Below are 16,869 nucleotides of genomic sequence, written 5' to 3' on the forward strand. Positions count from 1 at the left end.
GAAAAGATTGCAGCATATATAATGCAAAAACATACTTTCAGAAATGTCTAATTGTTTTCTGTAGCAAAGAATATACATGCTTTTTATACGTAACAAAAAATCTACGATTAAATTATATATTTTAGTGAATTTTTAGTTAGTTAAACTTTTATAATCTTGTGAAGTGTAAAAAAACATATTTTGACGTGATAACGTCTTAAAAATCGATGAACGCCGGCTGCACGCACGAAAAAGCACGACTCATCGTCACGTTCCGCCCTGAGCCGCCGAGCGTGCGCAAGAACCGGCCGACCACCTTGCGAGAAAACCTTCCACAATATCGAAAACAGGTTAGGGCGGACTTTTTGACCAATTGTTCGTGGATTATATATTCGAACAAATTAATTTTAATTTTAATTTGCAAAAAAACTCGTAAGTAAAATTTTTTAATAATTAAAAAGTACGAATGCAATTTTTTTCGTTGATGTTTTCGTATGGCGTTATCGCGTAAAATTATCGTCCGTAAACCGACTTTACGGACAAACCCCCTGTTTTCTTCTTTACTGAGTGTATGAACTAGATACGTGTGAATGTTCCTCGTACCTCGTGCTTGCGCGACACGTCCTGCAGCGCCTTGAGCTGGTACAGGCGGTCGCCCGCCCGCACGTGGCCCCGGTTCGCCTCGTCCACCGCCTGCCAGAACACGAACACCGTCGCCTGCTCGTCCGTGCCCAGCGCCAGCTCACACGCCGGCGAGAACAGCCACTTGCGCACGCACAGGCACGTCGCCGTCGCCGTGCTGTAGTTCTGGATGTACAGGTTGTGGGGGAACTCCGCCGGCTGCAGCTTCCGCTCTGCCGGACAACATCCCCCGCGCACGCTCGCCTCACACTCGCCTCCAACTGGTGCCACGGTAGCAGTGGCGTGGCCGGGATTCGTGTATGGGGGGTGTTGAGAAGCATGCATCCCCCCCCCTTATCGTATTAAAAGGGGGGATCCGGGGGTCCTTCCCAGGGAAAATTTGGATTTTAAGGTGTAAAATAGTGCTATTTTAGCAGTTTTCGGTTTCATAAATTTAAATATTGTAATGGTAAAAATTTTATTAATTTTAATATGAAATTTTATTGAGTGATGAATAAGAAATTAAAGATTTGGTGGTAAGGGGGAGGGGGGTTTGAACCCCTAAAAAACCCCCCTGGCTACGCCCCTGCACGGTAGTAAGGTAGCGGGCCGCTCTGCAGGGCAACATGGTTTCATGGGTTTTATTTTCCACAATTTTTTTTTGAGACAGAAAAAAAAAATACTGGTGTTTCCACTGGCATTCTTAGGCACAAAATTTATTGCAATATAACTAGGGACCGGAAAAATTCGCGGGTTCAATGACCTGCAGGATGAACTCCGTAGTTCCACGTACACTCGGTCAAATGTCACCCACCCATTGGCTGCTGTCTTGCGAGACGTCCCGACATACGCAGCCTATGATTCAATACAGCCTTAGGTCGGGTGTTTCTCACTGGCTCAAGAGACATCCAGGTGAGTTGTGAGCCAATAGCAGAGGCAGCACTGAGGTATAACTATTTGTATTTTAGCCTATGGCGAAATCAATTCGCGAATTTTTCCGGTCTTTAATTATAACAGACATGTGAAGGGGGATTTTATCTGTTAAGCTACACCCTTAAAATTATAGTGTCGTAGGTAGGATCACTGCTCTATGTCCCACAGAGATGCATTACGGAAGCAAAGACAGCAAATCCAAGTTCAGTGCTGGTGTCCCGGTGCTTTTAGAGCTTTTAGAGCCAGGCATCCCCTTGATTGTTCCATAAAAAGTCAAGCCCCTTTCGAGTGCTCACTGGCTGATACGCTTTCGACTCAGTTGCACATGACTGGTTTAACTCCACTTCTTGTTTCACGAACTTTGAACAGTCAGGACATGTCAAGAGATATACAGTCCAATCGTTGAAGTATACATACGTGCTTAATGTCTACATTGCTACTGCATGAATACGTGAAAGCCTCTATGTCTAGGATCATGATGGTTTGAACAAAAGTTTTATCACTTGTCATCATTTTAAAACAAAAGTTATTAATTTTTAGTAAAAAACTTTTCAAGAACATTCAGATTTTTTTTTTGAAGGAATAATGAACTACTTAGGTATGTTTGTTTTTACTTAAAGAATCAAAAGAGTATTAAGTTTTCAGTATCAACATTATGGTTATCACCCACCTCTGGAGTTTTAAGCATCTATCAATACCTTAATTGAACAGCTGAGTGGAAAAAGGATAACATTCCGGCACTTCAATTATTCGTATTTCTTTACTTGCTTTGACTATGGACTCGGAAATTGTGTACTTTTGCTGTATACTAATACACCTACAGTTGCACAATACGTGGAGTTTTTTTGATCCAAACTGTAGTTTTCGTACAAATCAGTTTTTCATATTTTTCTCAAAACATGTATACATATATGGAATATTAACCTTTTTCCACCTATCTGTTCAACTATGAGAAGGTTTGCAGAAAACGTCTGCTCGACTCGCTGACTCGCGGCCCCAAGCGACGAGCGAGGAAGGCACTCACCGAAGTTGTACTCAACGATCTCAAAGAGGTAGAAGTACTTGGCCGTGTTCTTGTTCATGCAGATCTTGTCGACGACCGCGCGGTACACCTCCTCCGTGCTGGCGCTCTTCTTCACGGTCACCACCACCAGCTCGCGGTCGGGCAGGAGTATCTTCAGGTCCACCGGGGACACGCCCCCCTGACGCACAGACCACAAGGTCCTTCCCACCGGGGCACTCCGAGCACACACTACACCCAGGGCCGGATTCAGAGGTCTGGAGGCCTCGGGGCAACAGAGGAGCGGAGGCCCCCTGGCCACAAACTATTTCCCAAATAAAATGAACCATTTTTTTCAGTCGAGTTTTCCAATAAATAATTTTATGTGAAATCAAGTAGATTCTCCTAGTATTTAAAAAAACAAACATAAATATAATTGGAGACAAGAATTATATGAAATTAAATTTTAGTGTTAATGAATATTTCTGTTAATATTTAACAATAATATAATCATGTACGTACAAAGTACTGCAGGTAAAGGTAAAACAGCGGAAAAAAGAATATCAAAGGAAAAGATGTTTACTAGTGTTTACTTGTCGGAATTTGAAAGATTTTCTTTTTCCGAAGTCTCTATTGTGGGGGCCCTCCGTTTGTGGAGGCCCCAGGGCTTTTGCCCCGGTTGCCCTCCGCTAAATCCGGCCCTGTCTACACCGTCATGTCTACACTGGCACCGTTTACTGGTCCGTCTGCCACTTCAGGGGCACACATGCGCACAACACACAGACGATAGGCACACCGGAACATGGCAATACTGTTACAAAAAGTAAATATACTTGGATAAATTAAGAAAATGGCAAATTACACTTGAATAATTTCAAAGGAACAAACTACATTTTCAGGCCATCCACTTTATTTAATCTAAGTAAAAGAAACACGCCACTAAGAAAATTATAGAGGGCATATTATAAATGGTTATTTACTAACATCAAATGTTACAATTAACTTAAATGACTAAAACTATTTCAGCAGTTTTATTTATTTTTACATAGACACTAAGTACGAAAACTCACAACTGTGAGTGTTGCTTAAAAAGTGTCTTCACCTGTTGGAACATAATTTAACAGTTACTCACACCCACAGTTAAGGTAGTCAAACTTCGTGCTGCACTGAGTAAATTTTTCACTTTCTTACAAATCAATGGAAGACTACTCAACCTGATTACAACCACTATGCAAGCACATGTTTATTGGGTCAGCATTAGTGATGATCTTAACTATCCAATGTAATTTGTGTAAGCTTTAAAGGTAAACCTGAAATGAAACTAATCTTTTTGGCTTGAAGAACGAAGACAACTATTTAACTAAGGACTAGGCGTGTGCGAATGCTAGGTTTTTGATGTGAAGCAAATATCAAATGGAAAAAAAAAATCATTTAATACTTGTAATTGTTGATCTGATTAAGTGGTTAACCAGTTGAACCCTATGTATAATATCATTAAATAAAAATTATAAAATCACCATGTTTAATTTAACATACATAAAAGCAAAGTTCCACCTTTATTTAAGTAACTAACTTTATTCAAGCCAAATATGTATATACCACAAAAAAAAACTAAATATTTTCATGAGTAAATCTAAGGATTCTAATGTTTTAAAGCTTTACAACAAATGGAAAGCTTCAAATCAGTTGCGAAGCTTCGCATCACAACCAAAACTACACATTTCCTGACAAAGTTACTAGAATGTTAAAAAGAGCTTCAATTGACTCCCATAGCCAAAGCTTTGCACAGGCCTACCAAGGACTGAAAATAAAACACTTGCAGAGGCAAAGAATGACAGGAGAACTAGCAATGATTAACTGACTGAATGAGTGAATGAACGGGTGGCGAATGAAAGCTTAACATCTTGTCAACATCAGGGTCAATAGATGATGATGAGGGATGATGAGATTTGAATGGAGTGGGTGTAGGTGGATAGAGCAGAACGGGCACGCAGAGAAAAACCCATCAGCTCACTGAAATGTCTGCCACGTTTCATTTGTGAGCCATCTCGGAGAGACACTGCCGGGCATCAAACCCAGATCACCGTGGGGAGAAGGTGAATAATATGACTGCTCAGCACTGTATACCTTTGCAAAAGACATGAGGCTTTCAGAACTTCTGACCCTGGAGTTGTGTTTGCGAGTCCCAGCTAAGGCGTGGGTGTACATGTACGCAACACCACTGCCAGACATTAGGCGAGCGGGGACGCACCACAACGCCGAACGTACAATAATGCCGAAAACCATAACGCCGAATGCCAAATTGACTACAACGCAGACAGCTAGAAAACTGCTGTGTACCACAACGCCGAATTACCACAACACCGAAATACATTAACGCCGAAAAATGTCATTGCAGGACTGCCACAAAGGTTAAGTTAGGTAAGGTTAGCACATAAATTCATTCAGTTGTTTTTCATTTTGCTCCTGTGGCTCCCCCCCCTCCGCAGCTACATTTTTCGGCGATACTGTATTTCGGCGTTGTGGTACACATCAGTTTTCTAGCTGTCTGCGTTCAGAACTTGTGACCCTGGAGCTGTGTTTGCGAGTCCCAGCCGAGGCGTGGGTGTACACGCTAGCGGGAGGGGAAGGGGGGGGGGGGGCCCTCACCTGCTCGTCGTCCACGTCCGTGAGGAACTCCTGCACTGCGTCGCTCTCCGCGATGACGCGCACCGCACACACCTTCTCCAGGTACTGCTCCAGGCCGCGCCGCCGCGCGTCCAGCTGCTGCTCGCTCAGCCTGCGCACGCACGGACACGCATGTTCCCGCGTCCCGACCCTCACTGCGCTCCGCCTCCGGGGCAGTGGCGTAGCCAGGATTTGTGCATGGGGGGGGGTGTTGAGAAGCATGCCCCCCCCCCCCCCCCGGGGAAAATTTGGATTTTAAGGTGTAAAATAGTGCTATTTTAGCAGTTTTCGATACTTAAATTTAAATATTGTAATGGTAAAAATTTTTTATTAATTCTAATATGAAAATTTGAGTGATGAATAAGAAATTTAATTAAAGATTTGGTGCTGGTGGGGGGTAGGGGGGTAGGTTTGAAACCCTGACCCCCCCCCCCCCCTCCCAGGCTTCGCCCCTGCTCTGAGGCCTTGATCACTACAGTAGGTGTGCGTGCGTGTTGGTCTCTCTACACTTACAAACAACAGCGTTTCAAAAACCTTCTTTCTCCTGCTCATCACTGCACGTCGACATCTCCATCATTCCCCCCCCCCCCCCCCCCCCAGCATCCACACACATCCAAGAAGCAACCCATCACTAAGAAATGCAATGCCAGTATGTGTTTCAGGTGCTCAGTAAATTCACAAATTTAAAAGCAATCCTCTTTAACTCCCCACCCGTGCGTCTTTCTAAAATCGGGTAAAAATTAACATTTCTTCACAGCCTATGGCAAGGTCAGAGCATGCATGCAGAGTACGCTTAAAGCTTCAGCCACACAGGGCCTAAGCTCGCTATGTTCGCTACGCGAGTAAAATATAGCCAGCTGCATCTCAAGTGTCGCTGGCCACACCGAGCTAAGTTTGCCATGTTTGCTAAGTTGGCGATCCTGGAGACGTCGCCGAGTGTTTGTTTGTCGACTATTTTTTTTCTAAACGTCACCGACTTTGCACATGCGCAAGTAACCAAAAACATCTGTTTTTTGCGCAGAATTGGGCTGTACTTCTGTGTTTGCTTTTTATGATGTCATGTCGACGGAAAAGTTCATGGAAGAAGTATGAAAATATCCATATTTATGGAATAAATTGATGGAAGAAGGGATTTTATTTCAAGGAAATGCTATCAAACTGAGTTGTATTTTTTCTGAAATGATTCACTATGTAATCTGTTTTCGTCCCCACAAGCAACTGCTTCATCAAATGATGAAATTCTTCCAATTCTTTACTTTTTAGATAAACTTCATGCACTCACATACTGCAAGAGCCAGCAGTACATTGTCATCGTCGGAATAATCACTCCAAACCCACAGCATGCGTCTTCCCGAACGAGAGTGATCCGTCTGGCCACCGGTCGCAGCGAACATAGCGTAGCTTCCTGTGTGGCCTTGGCTTAGAGTTATGTTCAGTTTTTGAGAAAAAAACCAAACAAATTAAATATTTTTTAAAGAATTATTTTGACCTAGACGAGTTGCATTGGCATAACCCTCGCCTTCCTCCAATTTGATTTGGGTTTGACTCCACCCGAATACAAATGTGATTTGTTCTCCAATGAGGAACGAGCAGACCTGAGCCAATTGTGCTTCTCCACCCCCCCCCCCCCCCCAACCCATCCCTTCCGCAACAATCATCATTCTGGCTCTGTCCCACATCCACGCAACCTCACGCCACTCTCTAGGTGCTCATGGGTAACAAGTCTGTCTGTTCAGGCCCGTGCTGAGTTGGAAATTGTTGGTGTTTAGTGAAACCTTTAGTGGTCAAAGTGGAAGATACAATGCCGCTTGTCCATCCCAAACCAAGCTGACAACTGCCAGAGCACTGACAAGGCTTTTACAGAATCCCGCCTACCCGGGCACAGATACGGTGAGCTGAGATTCAGAAAAAAGCTTGCCTATTTGAAAACTGATCAAGATATACGAGTGGGGTCTGCAAGAGAGGTGGAGACAATGAGTAGTTTTATTTCTGGATTTAGTTTTTAAACTGTATATTTTGGAGAGTGAAAGTGGGTAAAACACATGTTTTTTATCATAATTTTTAGGCATGAAGAGACTTGCATTACACCTGTATCTTCATTTCTCCGCCATATAATGTTATGGTTAGTAATCACATGACATGGTTATCCTATGCACGATGAGAAGACTGTGGGCATCAATTCAGAGCCTTGCATTTTTAAGCGATACCACCATAGAAGCACCAGCGAACAAACACAGGTACCCCCCTGACTAGGCGGGCCCCTTACGCCGAGTTGAACGAGGTGGCCTAGCAAGATGCCGCAACAGTAAAACTTTGATCTCGCATTGGGAGGACCTGGGTTTGTGTGGGCCCGATTTCTGTTTTCCGTGGTTTCCCAAGACACTCCACCACGATAGTTCCTTACAGGTAGAGGCAAGATTATATGGTGAATAACGATAAAACCGAAATAACAGCAAAATTGATTCAATCCACTGTCAAACACCGAAATAAAAGTTAATAGCCTGCCAAACATCAAAATGTAAGTCAATAACAACACATAACACCTAAAAGTAGCGTAATTCAACTCAATTACCTTATCATAGCTATCAAAAATTTACAATTCATTTCATAAATCTTTAGTGTAAATTTTTATCTAAAAACCTCAAACGTTAGGTACTATGTAAAACAACACCTTGTTACATTTCAGGTTGGCCCGGCTAAACAACTCAGAATAGTAACAAGATACTTTAATCACTGGAAATTTTATGATGTTTACATATGATGGTTTTGAAATCTGGTTTTTGTCTTGTTGCCAACATTGAGGATGAATTATTCCCTTTAAGATAAAAGTTGGTAATTCGTTGTATTTACAATAAAAGAGTTTTTTTTAAAGCAGTCTTATGTTTAATTATGAATTTTTTCTCAAAACAAAATGCAGATCACCAGTTACTTAACAGGTCCAGATGATATTTCACATGTACACTGTAGGTCGTAGCTCATTGATTGGTTAAAAAAAAAATTAAAGTCCCTTTCTTAAGCTTTTAAATAAGATACCATATCCTGCTTATATGTCCCGGGAGAGTGACGAGTCACCCTGGACCAAATTCGACCCCTGAGGACCAAATATCAATTTAAAAATAGTCCAAACGAAAAATAAAAAAAGGTAAAAAAAAACTTTGCCTGGCCCCCTCCAGCAGGTGTGAAATCATCTATTCATAAATATCAATTCATATTTTTCGCGAGCTACCGACGATGCAACCATACGCGGCGACAATCAAGTGACATATCGTTGAACAACGAAGTTGTCTTCCCTTACAAAGGTAAAAACAAAGGGGAGGTAACACCGTGTGTCACCTGACCAATTACAAAACAGAACCAAGTACACGGCCATACATGGAAGGCGCATTTCTAAAATTGGTTCCCTTAAAATTTGGAAAGTAACATCACACCACAGCATGGTTTGTCCTGAATTGCTGGCAAGACAACACCCAGTAAATGTTTTAGTCCACTGTTGCGCAGTTATGCGTGTAAGTGCTGGGTTTTCCCAACAACGCACTAACTTGATGCGTGAAAAATAACTTGCTGGCGACCGAGTGTCGCACCTGTGTCTGGCCTGTGTCTTCCTTTCTTTTTGAACCTCCAACAATGTTACAGCCTCACTAACCAGAAAATGCTTTAAAATTGCAAAAATGCAATTAATACACATGTTAATTTTACCTGAACAAGAAAAATGGAGAAAAATTAATAATATAATTACATAAAAAACTACATCCAACTTTAAATAAAACCTAACCAAAATTAATAATTATTATTTAAGCACAAACAAAAGACCTTAAATGACAATGCAAATAAAAGAAAAAAACATAAATATAAATTAATCAAGAAACTTTACGAAAACATCTGCAACATAACACATCTCAGTTACTGGGTAATTAAAAGCAGGGGGCAGGAATTATTCTATGTTAGAATCTATGTCTTTTTTAAAAAAAAAAAAAAACATTAAAGACATGAATAAAGACCTACAGACAAAATCACAAGAAAAAATATATGTACTGGGCTTTTAACATATCATATTGATTTATTTATTATTGAATATTTTAATTGCAGATATTTGTTTAACTTACCCTCACACACACACAAAACAAACACATGCAAAAAAATTCACACGCAAAAAACACACACAAAAAATACACACACATCTCATGCACACAAAAACACTCACACACTCATACACACAAAAAACACTTTCACACAAAAAAAACACGCATAATTTTGTTTACTGTACACATTTTAAATGTATTACTACGAATTGTTAAAGCAGTTGATCAATGTAGTTGTGCTTGATTATGTACTTATTATTACATGTGTTTTAATTTTTAATGACGGATCATGAAGAAATCCACTATATTTAATGACAAAATTTGCTTCTTTGTAACCCCATAAAATCTTGTCTCTACTTATAGGTAGGTACCGGAAAAATTCGAGGGTTCAATGACCTGCAGGATGAACTCCATAGTTCTACGTACACTCAGTCAAATGCCACCCACTCATTGGCTGGCTGTCTTGTGAGACGTCCCAACGTAGCAGCCTGTGATTCGATAAAGCCTTAGGTCGGGCGTTTCTCACTGGTCCAGCGTCATCCAGGTGAGTTGTGAGCCAATAGCAGATGCAGCACTGTATTTTAGCCTATCACGAAATGAATTCGCGAATTTTTCCGGTCTCTACTTATGGGCCATGGCCGATACCCTCCCCCGAGTCTCTCGACTCGTGACACGCAGGTCCGTCCGTCGCGACCTGGTCGTCGTCTCCCCTGCAGGAGGAACCGGGGACAGGCAGGGGGGAGGGGGCACTCACGTGAACGGCCACTTGCCGGGCAGCTTGGGGAAGTTGAAGCCGACGAACTCCTTCTTGAGGTTGAGGTGCAGGTTGGAGAACTCGCGGTACCTGCGCGAACAGAGGTGTCGGCCCGCCATGTAGATGTTGAACACCTGCCGGCACAAGCGCACACCGTCCAAAAATGCCAAGTAAAGATTATCCCAAAATTTTATAGAAAACCTTTTAAACCCCTTACATTTAAAATGTGTTTTTCAACTTTGAAAAATTACTTATAGTTAAAATGGATTTTATAAATCCACTCTGTTTCTTAATTGATTAAGCACTGCTTAACTACTCATTTTACTTTTGCTATAATGCTTTCCAATTTCATTTTTTTTATTATTACACACACACACATATTATATATATATATATATATAAAATGTATTTTGGTTTGTATTTATGATGTTGATAAACTGATAAACTTCAACACCATTTGACAGATCACCATGGAAGTTGGCACATTTAAGTGTTTTTTTCAGGAATGTTTTTATGCTATCCTTTTTTTTTGTAACTCTACACTAGATGGCGCTGCAGCGCATCAACTTCTATATCGTACATCCACTCGCCATGGGTGAACTAATCGGGAAGCCTGAGATGCACATCAAGTGCTGTCCCTGCCAGAACACGCCTGAATATTCACCTTCGGCCAACCTCGGGTTTATTTATATATATATATTTATATTTTTCTGTTTATTTTAATGTAGCTATACTAACCTAACTAACCATCCATAGTGTTTTAAAGTGTATTATGTAGCTAACCTAACCGACCACTTTTAATATTTGAATTCATTTTTCCTGTGCAAAAATAAAACAAATCCAGAGGTCGGCCGAAGGTGAATATTCGGGCGTGTTCAGGCAGGGACAGAACTTGATGGACATATTAGGCTTTTCGAACTAATTTCTATAAAAGAAAACCATAGGTCATAGACATACAAACAGTGAGTGTGTGTCATTTCTCTGTGTCCGCCACACGGTCATACAGTAAGCACTGGCAACTTCCTATCCTTCTCCTTGGTGAAACCCAACAGCTTAGTGAAGCTCGCAGCAGCTAACAAACTTACGTCGCTAACAAAAGTTTAGTTTTGAACTTCATCAATTAGTGGCCCGAGCAAAGCTGGTACTGCAGCGTGTTAATATCAGAATTTGCATATGAAAAATAACTTCATTTGAAATTACAACTTGAAACACAGTAAAATAATACTATATATTTCCAAACAAGCACTACAAAAAATTTATCTTCTTACACACGAAATAATATATGTACTCTATTTTAAAAGAGTATTCATAAAAATATCATAAATTTTAAAAATAACATGAGTTACAACTAAAAGCAAATGCCAATGAAAGCCTCACTAATGGTGCCTCAGGAACAAGTGTTGGTATTTGTTGTCCAAGCTTAAGGCCCACTTGCACAGTCATGATATGAGGCAGAGGAAAGTATTACTGAGTTTGATCAACATGCAAAAAATGTTTTGCTTGTTTTCTAAACTATTATTTATTTTTTCATTTTTAGCCAAATTTTCTATAAAAGCATGTTTTTTTTTTGTTTTTTTAAACTATTATTTATTTTTCATTTTTTAATTAGGTTTTCTTTATTACATCAATTTACTATTAAAGTGAATTTGAGTAGAGTTTGGCTGCTTTTAAAATATATAATTGATATAGCGTGTTGAAGAACTATAAACCACAATATCCTACTATGAAAATCAATGATTTTCAATAAAATTGGGGTCATTGATGTTTATTCTAAGTCGGTAACTTATCCGAGAAATAGGTGATCGGCGCGCCTGGTAGTTTCCCTTCTTGGTCTTGACGCAAAAACACTAAGTACCAGTTTTAGGAAAACAAAAAATCGCTAATCCTGATTATCCTAGTAAGGATAACGGGTCTAACTGTTTAAAATATTGAATTGTCATCGGTCCTTGATAAGTATGCCGAATTTTGAGTTAATCCGACGTTTTGAAGGGGGTCAAAATCATGTTCAAAGTTTCCGTCACATACTAACATACATACGTATGAAGCTAATAAAAGTGTGTTAAAATATGTTAAATCATCTTACAGATGAAATAACTATATTGTTTTTGTTTTTTTAATAAACCTTTTCATCACAATACTTAAGCATACTTTAACATATATATTGCAAAAGCTTGAGAAATTATTATGACTCGGCTGTTCGACGTCAACCTCAAACGGCTGAGTTGGCAGCACAGACAAAGCTGTGTTCATGCAATATGTGTGTCGACTGAACTTTCTACGTATATGTTAATCTCGCGTGCTCCTCAACGCACTCGGGGGCATGCGACCAGAGACATAATGTATTCCACAAGGGCCAGGCGCAAGAGAAGCCTTCTTTTCACAGACAAGAGAGCCAAACGCCCGATCGTGCATCTTCGGTTTTTTTTTTTCATTGTAAATAAATATGGCGGTGTTGATAAAAGGAAAGACCATAAAGAAGGCAACTGTATTTATTTGTAATTGTTTTTAGAATAAAATACCTAATTGAAGAAACGTACTTCGTGGATTTGTATATTTTTCATACCGTATAAAACCTAGTAAGTCTTTGTCTTCAACAAATATTCTCAGGACGCCCCATATTCCCTTTCCAACACGTTTACGATAAATCGCCGTTTATTCATTAACGTACATCTGTACATTGGTGCGGCCACCACCATATTTTTCGGTTGCAGTGTGTCCATGAATGTTTATTTTGGACAACTCATGATAACTAATGGTCAATTAGGTTAGGTTAGCTACATTATAAATACTTTAAAACCTTGTGGACGGTTGATTTGGTTAGGATAGCTACATTAAAGATACTGTGAAATCATGTAAACGGTTTTCTAGCCCCGGATAGCTACATATTAAAAAAGTTATTTGCTAAGCAACCATAAAATGATTTTTCAGTATTTTTAATGTAGCTATACTCACCTAATATAACCAACCATCCACAATGTTTTAAAGTATTTATAATGTAGCTAACCTATCCTAATTGACCGCAAAATTTAATGCCACACACTGGTTTATAATGAGATAGAATGGAAAAAAAAAGCGAGCATGAACTTGGGGGAACTCCGGGTGTGTTTCTCTCGTCTGTGAAATGAAGGCTTCCCCCCGAGGGACAACGACCAGGGACGGGCCTGCCAACTCACCACGTAGCGCTCCCCGTTCTTCTCCAGGTAGTGGTAGTCAGGTACGGATATGGGTAAGGAACGCTTCTCGCTGTAGTCTATGTACGTGTACCCCGCCGTGTCCTCCGAGGGCTCCAGTCGCTCCGCCTCCTGACACCAAACACAACCACACACTATTCAGGACATTTCACGAGGATTCTCTCCTTACTTCAAAAACTATACCTCACATAACACTACGATTTAAAACAAAAAATTTTTTAATGTGGTAAGCAAAGTCCTTTTCTTCGTTAATACAGTATTGATTATTGATTTGAGGCCACTTGTATTGTTATATTTCAGTTTATGATAAACTTAAACAATCATGAATTCGTGAACAAGATCTGGCACTGTAGGGTAATTAAAGTTATTTAAAAATCCACCCCCACATCTAGCAGCAAAGTGGCCACTTTCATGTAATGCTCGATGAAGAAGCAGGGCTAGGTCCTAAGGGGGAGGGGTTGATGATGTATACTGGAGGAAATACATATTCTGGGAATAACTTAACCCTCTACTGCATACTGTGACACATACGGCATAAAGCATTTTAGATTTTTCTCCACAAAAGAAATTACTCCAGGACAGAAGCTGCATGGGGTTCCATATGTGGCACAAGCTAAAGAAACCATTTCTGGCAGCCCCTGATGATCATTACATAAACAAAAATATAAGTGTTTTGTGTATATTACCTATTGTTAATTAATATTATTTACTGGACGAAAATGTTTAGTTGTAGGTATTTTTACATTAGATTATTTTTATTTTCCGATAACTGCATATTGTGACTTACATGACACAATTCAATTTTATTAAGTAAAAAATTTAAAAATTAAGTTTAAAAATTTAAAAATATTTTTGCTGTAAATGATAAATATATATTTTTTCCATAAAGGTAAAAAAATTAATGCAGTAGAGGCTTATAGAAATGTTTCCACTTGCAAGTTTCTTGATACACCACTGTAAAAGTATATTGGTAACAACTATATTGAACTTATTAAAACATTAGCCACAATTCACAGTACACATTTAGTGTTAAATTTTGCAGCTCCAAAGGACTTTGAACACTTTTGGAAGCGAAGTGCCTTAGTAATAGTGAAATTTTGGTCCCCAGCATAAAGAAAACAAATTATTTTCTCTAGACGGTCATAAGCTGGGCCCGGTTTATCTATACTACACTATTACAAAGTGGGGCAAGCCTGATAAACTATTATTTTCACCTTGCCATGTGAAAAAATTTGAGATGGTTAAAAAAAATTACGAACTACGTTTATTACGTAAAAACTGATTAATTCAAAAGCATATCAATCAATTCTACGAAGAAACAAATGTTTCCCATCAGAGACGTGACACTGATTGTCATTAGGCCAATGGACTGTGGGTTAGCTAACCCCGTGTTATTAAAAGACACTTGTCAAAATTTATGTTGAATGTGGGATTAAGAAAGATACAGTTTTGGCCACGAAACAATGCCTTCACACATAACACAATACATTGTCAGCTAAGTTAACAGTTCATGCTAGCAAACTCTGCCACAGTAATTAACAAAGGTGTTTACCAAGGCATTCTTTTTTTTTGCACAGTTGCAGTCGGTAGCTGCCTAATCTAAAGATTTTCTCCACCTTCGCTGGAGACAGTTGATGTGATTTCCTTTGGCAGGAGAAAAGGAGGGGGGGGGGGGGGGGATGTTTTCAACTACGAGTTCTCAGTTGGTAGGTTGTTTGGAACCTCAAATATTTTTCAAGGTACGTTACCATGTTATTATTTTAGAATGACATAAAAACCTGAATAAACAATCACTTTTAGGTAGTATTTGTATGAGTATGCAACAAGGAACAATTGAAAAAAGAAAAGAATTTAAGCTAATCAAGGACCAATCCAAAATAGAAAAGAGTTTAAGCTATTGCACGCAAGGTTAGAGTAATACTAATAATGTTTAAAAAATTCAGTGACTAGATGAGGTGACAAATTAAAATGAACTCTAATGTGTAGAAGAGAGCAATGTGTTACAAAAAGACCAGACAGACTGGATGAAGATATTTTTTAGGCATTCCAGGTAACTCTCAAGTTTAATACCTAAGGGAAGAGTAGAGGTCAGAATACGATAAGCAGAAAGTTAGCTAGAGAATATGATCACTCTAGGACAGAACAACTATTGTTGCATGAAACTGGTCTAGGGACGAACACGTGAGTGGAAAACCACCGTTTGTAACGTACAACCCCAACTAACGTGAAAGCCAATAAGGAAAAATGAAATATGAAAACTCTTTGTTTGTAGAATGAAGCGACTGTGTTGCGTAACGAAGAGAAAGCTGCGAGAGGGCACACAACAAACAAGTTGCCCCCCGTCGGTCGGGCGGACTCTGCCCCCGCCATGGCTCTGGCCCCCAACTGGGACAGCCGAGGAAACACGAGGCAACAATCACAGCTGTGGGCAAGTACAACGCCCGCCCCAGCCGATTACCGTCAATCATGGGGGAGAAACTCTAATTACCGAGACTGAGACCTAGTTTTTTGAAGTAGTTATGGGCCTGTCCGCTAGATAGTAGTTTTCATAATATATTGCTGACATAACTAAATTAATTTATTAGAAGTAATGTATAAGCTATTATCAGGCAAACAAACCAGTGAAAATTCACTCTATTTAGGTAGCCACTAATTTAATGGTGTGTAATACAATGAGTTTTTGCACCTCCTACTCCTTTATTTATTACATGACGGTTTATTACAACAGCAAAACAGCATTAAGTATTTTCACATAGATTAAATTAGTTTTGCGCCAAAGAGATAACTTTATATAACAAAAAAAAAATGTATTGACTAAAAAAACTTTGTATGAGAACCTCTATTCCAATTTTTTATTTGCGGGTAGTTATGGGCCCGCCCAACAGATAGCGACACATGTCGCGTGAAACATGGTTTCAGTTTCCACTGTAAGAGTCGCACTTCTTTATTTCCCTCTTGTTCTGTGCGATCAATTTACATACTCACTGATTTACAGTGCACACGCAATTGATGTATTCATGATTGTGATGTGTGCCAACTTGAAAAAATTGAGAGAAAATAACAAGTTTGTTATTTCACATAATAAATTAAGGAAGAGTAGGGGGTAGAGGGAACTTAAATGGATCAAAATTCTTCAAGATGTAATATTATATTAACATTTACTGAACATTCAACATTTTAGCTACATTAGCGAAGTCAAACGTTTTCTGGATTATATAAAATCTGGCTGACAACCGATTAACTGACACATTAACACCCAGGCTCAACCATTAGACACAGGAATATGACATTTGGAGAAAACATTCCTCATAAAATTTAGGCAGTCAGTAAGGGGAAATTTTTCAAAATTTCAACACTTAAACAGGTGAAATTAGGGTTCAAATTTGGTGTGGAGACAAAATATTTCATAGCCCTGTTAACTGGAAACTTTGTGAAATTACTTATAAATCAAGTCCTAAGGAGTTTATATAGGATGCAAAGTTTGTATGGAGTAAGATTGTAAAATGGTTCTATTGAATTTAAACTACCTAAAATTATTTAATAAAATTAAAAAGTTTTGAAAGGTAAAACATAGCTTAGTTTTTTTCTCATATGTAACACAAAATCATTAAAATAATAATTAATATTAAACAAATTATCATGTAT

The 16,869-nt window shown here is 39.3% G+C and overlaps 1 protein-coding gene across 3 annotated transcripts in view; it reads right to left on the reverse strand.

Moving 5' to 3' along the window:
* LOC134531425 (sorting nexin-27) overlaps nt 1–16,869 on the reverse strand; it is an 86,258-nt gene that overhangs the window by 19,148 nt on the left and 50,241 nt on the right. For 2 of the 3 annotated variants that reach the window (XM_063367130.1, XM_063367145.1), the window contains exons 3-7: nt 13,207–13,335; nt 10,034–10,167; nt 5,183–5,312; nt 2,558–2,735; nt 583–833 (exon numbers count right to left, since the gene is read on the reverse strand). In XM_063367130.1, the coding sequence (XP_063223200.1) occupies nt 583–833; nt 2,558–2,735; nt 5,183–5,312; nt 10,034–10,167; nt 13,207–13,335 (822 nt within the window). The remainder of the gene's footprint in view (nt 1–582; nt 834–2,557; nt 2,736–5,182; nt 5,313–10,033; nt 10,168–13,206; nt 13,336–16,869) is intronic. The other variant, XM_063367136.1, reaches the window with a different exon arrangement.

Source organism: Bacillus rossius, chromosome 1 (assembly GCF_032445375.1).
Source record: "Bacillus rossius redtenbacheri isolate Brsri chromosome 1, Brsri_v3, whole genome shotgun sequence".
Classification (NCBI taxonomy): domain Eukaryota; kingdom Metazoa; phylum Arthropoda; class Insecta; order Phasmatodea; family Bacillidae; genus Bacillus; species Bacillus rossius.